Raw genomic sequence first — 11,015 nt, forward strand, 5'->3', positions numbered from 1 at the left:
TCTCTCTCTCTCTCTCTCTCTCTCTCTCTCTCTCTCTCTCTCTCTCTCTCTCTCACACACACACACACACACACACACACACACACACACACACACACACACACACACACACACCACACACACACACACACATCAAAGAATCAATAACAATTAACTAATAAAGCAAGAAGAGAATTAATAATTACATCACGTTACGGTGTGTGTGTGAGAGAGAGAGAGAGAGAGAGAGAGAGAGAACAGCAGCTTGATAACTTTCAAATTCAGCATTACAATATTGAAGGTAGTATTCTTAACCATACGTATTCAAATAATGTACATTTTTTTTTCTCATTCACATTTCTTTGATATGATAAACCAAATATCTTCATGGAATGTTGATGTTGGAGATGCATTTGAGTTGAGTGCTTTTGCTATGTTCTTTCTTTCTGATCGTGTGTGAGTCAGTTTCTTTCCTTGATCTCATCGCGAATCTCTGCATGTCATGTGCGCCCAGACGATGTAGCCTGTAAATGAACACCCAGTAAGAACACACGTGAACACTGACCACGCACTAATACAACTATAGACGTGCGAGTATCCAGCCTCCAGTCTTTCCGTCTACCCTCCCATCCTTTGAACAATCATGCACTCATCGATCCATTTATCCATTCATTTAAATTTTTATTGACCAATCCTTCCTTCCCTTTCCTTCTCATCTTTCACTAACGCCTCCCACTCACTGCGTGTCTCTCTTCCTCTCATGTCTTAGTACCGCCATGCATGGAGGAAAGACTAACTTCGCCTCTGATACAGCAAACTCATTCAGGAGAGAGAGAGAGAGAGAGAGTGCGTGAGTGAGTGAGTTAGTGAGTGAGTTTAGCACGTACCCATTTTTTAGTATGTTGTCTGACATCACTCCAACAATCCCTTCAGTTCTTTAATGCATGTCGAAGGAACACTTCTTTGTACACGTGTTTAACAAGGAAAAGCGCATGATGGCGTCCAATGAACTTTTTTACATTTAAGATTGTGCACTGAACATAAATAATGAACAAGGAATTGGCATCATCGTCCTTGTAGGCATATATTATATGATACAGACTCCACCGTGAGCAATTACGAAACAAGTTATAAATAACCAACAGAGTAATCATACATAAGTTAGGTGAAGTTTGATTTCCGCGTGCCGCGGTGGCTGTAAAGCTTCCATGTAATAGAGCAGGACTGCATGATTGCATGACGGACGAGTCACGGCACGCTGATCACCTGAAATCTTCCAAGGCTCTCCATTCCCAGGCAGGCGGTGTCTAATTAGGCCCTTCGGAATGATAGCGAAGTGTACCTGAATGGCATGATGAATGTTGAGCTTTGGCTGTTATTCCACACTGCATGACAGCTGTAGACGCTAATGCAGTCTTCTGGCGGCGGTCTGGCAGGTGTGTGCTGCCGGAGCGGGGGGAGAGTCCCTGCACTACGCCTCATCACCACTCTCGCAGGTGTACTCACAGCCCTACTCTCCCGCCCACTCACTCCCCGCCTCCCGACACTCGCACGCCTCATGCTGCGCCTCTTCCCTGCACTCTCAGGTGAGACAGGCACAGCACACCACCACCACTTCACCAGATGTTCATCAAAGTTAATTTTGCTGCAGGTTTTGCTAACCACTGCACTCCTCCAGTGTTGCTGTACGAGTCATATTTTCAGACTACTGGAATAAGCAGGGCAGTTGAAGCTCTGTTGATAACTCAGATTGCACATTACTATATAAAACTTTCACTGCATTATGTTCTTGTTACTTTATACTTACTCTGATGATTATTGATTTTAAGTTTGCTGTATTATGTATGAGAGAGAGAGAGAGAGAGAGTATAACCCCTTGGATGTGTTGTGAATAACCTTCAGGCTTCGTGGCGCGACCCTCGCAACCTTGACCCCAGCGAGAGGGTGAGGCAGCTGGCCATAGATGGCTGGAAGGTGAGTGTGGCAGCAGCAGATTCTGTGACAGGTATCAACATGAGTGTCATTTATAGTCCGTTGTATCACCTGCCCTTTAAGTTTCACCAATTTTCAATTAAGGAAGTGTTGTTCAATTTATTGTTTTTATTTATTAATGTCCTTTCATTAATTTGTGCCTTTTATCACATTATTACGAGCGTTATACTTTTTCAAAAATGTTATGACTAAGTTATATATTTATGAAATTGCTTTCAACATTCTCTTGATAAGTATTTTCAATGTGTAGTTTTATGTTGATGAATAACACGTGCAGCAGAAATCAGATCATGTGTGACTAACGCCGATCTGCTTCCTTTGTGATGTCACGGCATACAGGTGGAGGTGGGCGAAGTGGTGCAGGAGGGTACCTTCGGGAGGGTGTTGCTAGGCGTCTATCGAGACCCCTATGCCCGCGCCGCTCTTAATGTTATCATCAAAACAGTCTCAAGTAGGTGACACATCAGTACCAAGTCCTATTGTTGTGTTTAGGTTGTCAAATGGTAGCCAATGTTGTAGCTCAGCACTTCATGTTACTCATCTGAAGATGTTGTGCTTTGAGTGTTGAGGATTCAGCTCGGCTATATCTATATGGTATACTGATCCTTGTATATGAAGTGCAGATGTGTGCATATATCCCCGTGTTTGATTCCCAATGTCATTTCATCTAATCCCATACAAGCAGTTCTTAGAGGGAATAATTCTTAAAAGTGAAGCATTGTAACGATCCAAACTGTAAAGAATGCTACATGTTCATATAGTATGTCTGTATAAAGGGAATACAGCCCTGAATCAAGATCAGATAGCTCAATTTGAGAACCTGGGACCCTTTTTTTCCCTGCTAATTTTTCTTTTACAGTTCAAATTCATAGATACCTAATAATACCTCCAAAGGGGGGAAAAAAACATGAAAGAAAGGTAAATCAGGTCAGAGAAATCGAGAGTCCTGACCAAAGAAAAACGGCGGTCAGAACATTGCAGCTTTAGCAAAGAGACAGAAAGATTACCCATGTTCCCATCAAGATATTTTATCCTTTCGCGTTGGTCCAGGTGAGGCATCGTCAGCACAAGCGCGGATGGCAGTTAGAGAAGGGTTGCTGCTGGCTGGTCTTCACCACCAACACCTCCTGCCTGTGCTGGGGGTATGCCTCGCCGATCCTCGCCGTCCTCTCCTCCTGTACCCGCATCTTGGCCTCACTAACCTCAAGACGTGAGTGCTGAGGCCTTAGTTACTTCCATCAGTGGTGCCAGTCACCTAGGATGTATGGAGTCAGACTGTGGACTATTCAAGAAATCCATTACTTCCAGTCCTCTCTTGTCCTACCATTGCATTATTTCCTGCATCTTTTCTGTGTGTTATTTGCGTTGTTTTTATCTTATTTTATAGCCAGAAAATATGTTCATTAATTTCTTTGAGGTTTTAACACATTATGTACCATTGGCACCAGGTATCTGTTGGGCTGCGGGCGGGGTTCCAACGAGGGCGTGAAGCTTCTGACTCGAGATTTGGTGCACATCGCCATCCAAATTTGCCTGGGACTTATCCATCTTCACCAACAGCGACTCCTGCACAAAGACGTCGCTACAAGAAATTGCTTGTGAGTAAACTCAAGTGAAAACAGTTAGTAGAGGTGCCACGATAGCTAGCAACCTTATTACACATGTTTTCTAACATTCCGAGTTATCGTCCTGTCACACTTTTTTTTCCCCAACAATTTTCTTTACAGTAGATATTCGTATAAGTGAAACATATCGGTTTCTATCTAAACATGCGAGTATGTACTATCATGGTGAGATTAAGAAGCAGTAATCTTATGGGCAGGTGGAGAGGAGGCAGTATACAGACATCTGCCGAAACAGTATTTACTCCCAGTGAGGTTTGAAGCACTGGATCAGGGGATCCTGTGAAGTTTACACCTGTGACCTTACTGAACGTTTCCCATTGTCTCACAACATAAGGGGGCAGTCACAGCCTGCTTGCCATCTAAGAAAAACTTTATTCTTTCACACTAATTACATGTACCTAATTATTTACACCCTTCACTGAAAATTCGAAAATTCTAATATGGGGACTCATACCTGTCTCGGAGTCCCCATCTGAGGAGGGGACCACAAATGTTCCATGGTCATAACTAATAAAGTGGAGAGAGAGAGAGAGAGAGAGAGAGAGAGAGAGAGAGTGATTTTGTGGCAGATAGAAGCAGAGTACGTATCTTTAAGTGATCTTTGCATCGTAGTTTCCCTAACACTGCCCTGTATGTCATGTCTTCACCTCTGAAGCAGTCATCACCACCGCCAGTGATTAGATTATGGCAAGTGAATTACAATAATCTTTTACGTCACTGCCACGTGTTCAGTTTCGCTATGACTCTACCATGCATGGAGCACCATAACTTTAATGGCCTAGACGGTTGTAAGCCTGAGAGGAATCGTATAAATGTACAAATAATCATGCAAGAAATTGCTATCAAAATCATATCCGAATTAAAGGAAAATAACTCGGATTTCGCGATGTCGGACTGACCTTCGGGCAGGGTCTTAAGTCCGAGTTGAACTGCCCGCCATTTTTTTCTCACTTAACTGTATTTCTTTTTCTATTGACATTATCAAAAATCTAATTCCAACTAAAAATTGCATTTTTGTTGTAGTTTAAGATGATGCCAAACAAAAGTGGATCAGAGTTTATACCGATTTTGTGAAAGTTTTTGAAGTGCTAGAAACGCTTTTCGAGATATTCGTTCCTCAAGATTTTTTCATAATTTCGTCCTTGTTTTGCTGATTGACATAAATTTTCACACATAATTGTGTATACATTAGTGGCTTCCTGGAGCAAGGTAAGATGATAACGCATCAGATCCCCGCTTCTCTAGATAATATTATTCACTCGGCTAGAGAGGCGCCATCAGCAGCGTTAAGGCAATCTGTGAGAGCAGTGCTGCATTACTACTGAACTGGGCATTGTTAGTGTGTTGAAGTGAGATAATGATGCAGTGAAGTATTTATTACTCGTCTGGTCCAGCTTTATACCTGTCTCAACATAATCTTTTGTGATAGTGTTATTGTGAGGGTTATGTGATGTATAGTGGTGATGATGAAGGTAGTGAGAAAAAACTATCTCAAAAGACAATAGTAATCTTATGATATAGAGAGAGATGGTTTAGAAGCATGAAAATAAGGGGTGAGGTGAGGCGAGGGGGTCTTAGAGGGGGAGATAACACGCGTGACTGAGAGGAGAGGGGAGGCGAGAATTCAAGGTCCAGCTGTCTCCCAATGATACGTTTGTTTCTTTCTTTCTTTTGTCTTCTCTTCTTGAAATTTTTTATTATAATCCACGTTAATCTATGTCTGTAAGGATGTTATTTCTGACGCCTGGCCTCGTACTGTGTAGGGCGTGAGTCAGGCTATGACAACCGCACGGGACGTTTAGAAATGGCTTCCTGGTGGGAAGGGTATTTAATTAGCAACAAATAAACTACACCATCTGGTAATTTAGGGTCTGAAGGTTTCGGAGGGACAATTGTATTCCCAGAATTTTAAATCCCCCAAAATAAAATAAAGAAATCCTGCATTTTTTTTTTTTTTTTTTTTTTTTTGTGTGTGTGTGTGTGTGTGTGTGTGTGTGTGTGTGTGTGTGTGTGTGTGTGTGTGTGCGTGCGTGCGTGCGTGTGTGCGCCTTTTGTCGACCTACCTGCCCCCTTATTAGTCCGAGTTAGCGAGGGTCAATGGTACTAAAAGTTTGATAGATGCATTTCATTATATTTTTCTGTGGTACAAATCATACAACCTCTCGCCTTCCAACCATCATTCACGTGTTGTTAATTTAAATTTCTTTTATGCATTGTAATTTCGAGTGATTGTCGTCACCTTGCCCTTCAGTGTTCATTTCTTGAACAGGTCATGGAGAACATACTCGTAATACCAAATGTTGTGTTTTAAGAAAACAGTACAGTTTGTTATTGCTACAAACTTTCATATATTTTCCAGTTCTCTTGTCTCCTGACTTTCCTTTTTCTAATCTTTAACAGGATTGATTCAGAACTGCAGGTCCGAGTGTCGGATACTGCCCTGGCCCGAGACCTCTTCCCACAGGACTACCACTGTCTCGGGGACAATGAGAACCGTTCTGTCAAGTGGCTGAGTCTGGAAGCCTTGATCCACAAACAGTTCACTCCTGCTAACGATGTGGTAAGACCTGGACCATTTTGTTTTTTGGAGGATTGGTAAATTTATAGAATGATTACCGAGGTTTACATAATTATGTGAAGTCCCTTGAGCATTTAATTTTGAGTTAAATCTCAGTTACCATCCTGTTGTAATCAGTATACAAGTAGCTTGACCAATTTTTTTATCTTTTTAGATTCCCCGACCATTTCACAATATCTGGGTCATTATCTTAGAGTGTAGCTATTTGTGCACCTTTCAACATTGAATTGGTCAGTATAGCTCTCCTCTTTTATTATATTGCTGCAAACATAAACTATTCGATATTCTTCAATTCAGTGGATGTTTGGAGTGCTCTTGTGGGAACTTGCAACGCTGGCACAGCAACCCTACATTGAAGTGGATCCCTTCGAGATGGCAGCCTATCTACGTGACGGTTACCGCCTGGCCCAGCCCAACAACTGCCCTGACGAGCTGTAAGGAGTGACCGTGGAAGGAAGAAGGGAAACCGGAATGCTAGTGGTTACAAGGACGCATATGAGCATCTTGAAAACATTAATTACCAAGGATCTCTCTCTCTCTCTCTCTCTCTCTCTCTCTCTCTCTCTCTCTCTCTCTCTCTCTCTCTCTCTCTCTCTCTCTCTCTCTCTCTCTCTCTCTCTCTCTCCTCCTCCTCCTCCTCCTCCTCCTCCTCCTCCTCCTCCTCCTCCTCCTCCTCCTCCTCCTCCTCCAATATGGCACTCAGCTGTCCCCCCTCATCTACAATGAACATTCTCGATTTTTTTCTTTACTAATGATCTAAACTGGAAAATCCATGTATCATTTCTAGCCAAAAGACCTTATATGATATTAGACACTGAGTCATCTCTGCCAGTTTCTCACCTAATTCCAATCACGAGCAGTATACATTGGCCTTAAACTGCACTTCAACTGTCATTAGACTAGTCTTTTACCAATATTTTTCACACTAACTCCTCTGCTCTTCTGATCTTGGTAATTGCATGCCTCTTTTCCTTCTGTGATCTCGCTACACAAAACTTTCTACTTTCTCTTGTCTTCCTCTCAATGCAACAGTTAACCAGCATTATCAATAATTTATTTCTTATCCTGGAAAATACTGGACCTCAACATGCTTCGATATTTCCTCCTTATTATATGAACTCTTTCTAGAAGGAATTTTTAGACACTAATTCTCTTATTGTGGTTGACCCTTTTGATCTTTCCTTTCGAACTGGCACTTTTTTTTTTTTTTTTCCCTCACTGTTTGATCTGCTGCAGTCTCTGACGAGACAGCCAGATGTTACCCTACGGAACGAGCTCAGAGCTCATTATTTCCAATCGGATAGGCCTGAGACCAGGCACACACCACACACCGGGACAACAAGGTCACAACTCCTCGATGTACATCCCGTACCTACTCACTGCTAGGTGAACAGGGGCTACACGTGAAAGGAGACACACCCAAATATCTCCACCCAGCCGGGAAATTGAACCCCGGTCCTCTGGCGTGTGTGTGTGTGTAATTGTTGTTTGTTTGATCTGCTGCAGTCTCTGACGAGACAGCCAGACGTTACCCTACGGAACGAGCTCAGAGCTCATTATTTCCGATCTTGGGATAGGTCTGAGACCAGGCACACACCACACACCGGGACAACAAGGTCACAACTCCTCGATTTACATCCCGTACCTACTCACTGCTAGGTGAACAGGGGCTACACGTGAAAGGAGACACACCCAAATATCTCCACCCGGCCGGGGAATCGAACCCCGGTCATCTGGCTTGTGAAGCCAGCGCTCTAACCACTGAGCTACCGGGCCGTGTGTGTGTGTGTGTTTCACTGTTTGATCTGCTGCAGTCTCTGACAAGACAGCCAGACGTTACCCTACGGAACGAGCTCAGAGCTCATTATTTCCGATCTTCGGATAGGCCTGAGACCAGGCACACACCACACACCAGGACAACAAGGTCACAACTCCTCGATTTACATCCCGTACCTACTCACTGCTTGGTGAACAGGAGCTACACGTGAAAGGAGACACACCCAAATATCTCCACCCGGCCGGGGAATTGAACCCCGGTCCTCTGGCTTGTGAAGCCAGCGCTCTAACCACTGAGCTACCGGGTGTGTGTGTGTGTGTGTAAAATTCACCACAGTTGTCTGCCATTCCCCCTATGGAAAGAGTGCAGAGCTCATACTGACCAATCTTTGGGTAGGACTAAGAGAACACCACACACCAGGATAGTGAGGTCTCAACACCTCGAGTTACATTATATACCTACTTGCTGCTAGATCAGTAGTCCCCAAACATTTCCTGAGTTAGTACCACTTGGAGGTGCAGCACAGTCCTTGCATACTACCTGGTTCCAGAAAAACTCAATTCCAGCAAACAGCAGTCTATTCACAAATAGAATAATCTAACAACAAGGAATATAACTCATTTTAATGCAAGAGATGCATCTGTTTCTTCTCCATCTGCTGATTGATACCAGATTATCTGAGAAATGAATGAATTCAATTTAACAAAAAATCACATGATCTTGAAAGTGATTATGTACCACCTGGAAGGGTGTCACATACCACTAGTAGTATGCATACCACAGGTTGGGAATCAATGTTCTAGATGAACAGAGGCTACATATTAATAGGCTCACCTTGCCACACCTGGGTTTCTTGATTGTGGGCCATATTGTGCTAACCACTCATTACACTATGTGGGGTGTGTGTGTGTGTGTGTGTGTGTACGTGTACGTGTGTGTGTGTGTGTTGACCTTTGACAATGCTATTCTTGCATTAAAGGAGGGAGAAAAATGGGAGGGACGTCTGATGGGATCTTGGGTATGAAACAAACAATGCCTGATGTGTTAATCTGTGTCAGGAGGATCCTCGCTTGAAATTAGTAGTCTTATATCTCAGTATGCTTATTGTGTGGTTTTTGGTTTTTACCTTTATTATGTTTTTTTTTTTTTTTTTTTTTTTTTTTTTTTTTTTTTTTTTCAGTTTCTATAAGATTTTATTTAATTCCCAATCCAGCAAGGTAGTTGGGGCACCATGCAAGAAATTCTTGAATTAGTGCATTTCATTTGTATTTGCTTCACGTACTTTGCAACAGTGAACCAGTATATATTCACAATCCTTCATCCTCTTCACTGGTAAACTCCATACCTGCTTCTGTATTTCTGCCCTCCCACAACATGAATTCTTTGAAGATACTGCTCAAGATTTGGTTAATCTTTTGGGAACTGGTACTTCAGTGGGCTTTGAATTTTTATGTATTTGAATGTTGACCTTCCTTTTTGTGCACCAAAACAGTTTTTCTTCCCTTTTTCTTTTCCTTTATATATATATATATATATATATATATATATATATATATATATATATATATATATATATATATATATATATATATATATATATATATATAAACAGTGGCCACAATAACATTTTTATCATTTTCATATAATCTGTGACCTGGATGATACTGACCTAGAGCTCCATCTTGTGAATACAATGACGAGGTCACATTTTATTGCAGTTGTTGCCAATAGAGTTAAAACTATGGCAAAGACACAGTAAAACTCTGGCAAAGACACAGTAAAGTGATAGAACATCTTTAGTATACATATAGTAGTGTTATGCCCTGGGTACGAGAAGCAAAAGTGAAGTGTTTAGTGGGATTATTGATGTCTATGTAGTAGAGAGTACACCTTTGCTGCATTACTTATCTTCTCCATTTACCTTTCTGCAGGTTTGGGATGATGGCACGGTGCTGGGCCCCGGCACCTGAGGACCGAGCCAGCTTCCCCCATCTGCTCTCCTGCCTCCAGGACTTTTATTCAGCTCTTGGAAAATACATTTGAAAATGTCTTTGTATGTTCATGTGTCCACTGCCTGTGAAACAAAATTCTCCTAGAAGTGTTACAGTCAAGAGTCTTATTGTGTACTTAACTTATGAATTTATAACCATATGCTGTAACACTTAAGTCGTCATGTGTCAACACGCTGTTAATTCATAAGCCTAATTGTTTCTAAGAGCAGCAAAAGTTTGATATGAGAGAAATAATAGCAACCAAACAGTAATATCTCTTTTTCTTTTCCAGACTATGTAATTAAGGGTTGTGTGTATGAATCCTCACCATTTATCACCAGACTAGAAAGGACCAAGAAAACAAGAATCCTTATTTTGATAAGCTACAAATATGTTCCCTTGTGATTAATCTAAGATTACGTAAATATTGGATTAATTTTATTCTCTTCTGGATAGGGGCAGTGCTTCACATAGATGGTTGCATGAAATTGAAAGGAATCTATACACAGTCTGATGCAAATAATTGTTTCATTTATTTTGAAGTGAAGGTATTGAGGTATCTGACTTCTTTATTATACATTTATTTATTGCCTCAGGTATGAACATTAGTTTTCATAATGTTTAATAGAGCTAATTAACCTCTGCCATTGAAGCTCCCTTGATGGACTCTTGGTGTGGACAGTGAATGGGTTGTTGTTTCTGGTGATTGAAGGTGCAGTACAAGTTTTCCTCCAATACTTATATAAACTCGCTCATGTTGGCGCTGGCAAGTGTTGCAAGCATAGTGTGTGTGTGTGTGTGTGTGTGTGTGTGTGTGTGTGTGTGTGTGTGTGTGTGTTCTTCAATATAATTTAAATATAGTAAGTTGACAAATTGTGTTGAAAAGAATTAATGAACTAACTGTTCTTAAGCTAGACTGCAATGAACAAAAAGGAGCATTTGTTGACATGTTTGTGTGATGATTATTATCTGACATACTGGCAAACAGGGTCCTCACATTATGTAACTAAATGTTTATATATTTACTTGTGTGGTATATATCCACATACATATACATATACTGGTAGTTTATC

The 11,015-nt window shown here is 41.5% G+C and overlaps 1 protein-coding gene across 8 annotated transcripts in view; it reads left to right on the top strand.

Annotated features, from left to right (window-relative positions):
* LOC123517607 (tyrosine-protein kinase RYK-like) overlaps nt 1-11,015 on the top strand; it is a 314,372-nt gene that overhangs the window by 301,335 nt on the left and 2,022 nt on the right. For 6 of the 8 annotated variants that reach the window (XM_045277879.1, XM_045277877.1, XM_045277878.1 and 3 more), the window contains 8 exons: nt 1,416-1,565; nt 1,882-1,953; nt 2,311-2,422; nt 3,022-3,181; nt 3,420-3,569; nt 5,997-6,156; nt 6,472-6,608; nt 9,883-11,015. The exon at nt 9,883-11,015 is cut by the window's right edge and continues 2,022 nt beyond it. In XM_045277879.1, coding sequence (XP_045133814.1) covers nt 1,416-1,565; nt 1,882-1,953; nt 2,311-2,422; nt 3,022-3,181; nt 3,420-3,569; nt 5,997-6,156; nt 6,472-6,608; nt 9,883-9,994 — 1,053 coding nt within the window. In that variant the 3' untranslated portion in view covers nt 9,995-11,015. The remainder of the gene's footprint in view (nt 1-1,415; nt 1,566-1,881; nt 1,954-2,310; nt 2,423-3,021; nt 3,182-3,419; nt 3,570-5,996; nt 6,157-6,471; nt 6,609-9,882) is intronic. The other 2 variants (XM_045277875.1, XM_045277881.1) reach the window with 1 other exon arrangement.

Source organism: Portunus trituberculatus, chromosome 42 (assembly GCF_017591435.1).
Source record: "Portunus trituberculatus isolate SZX2019 chromosome 42, ASM1759143v1, whole genome shotgun sequence".
NCBI lineage: Eukaryota > Metazoa > Arthropoda > Malacostraca > Decapoda > Portunidae > Portunus > Portunus trituberculatus.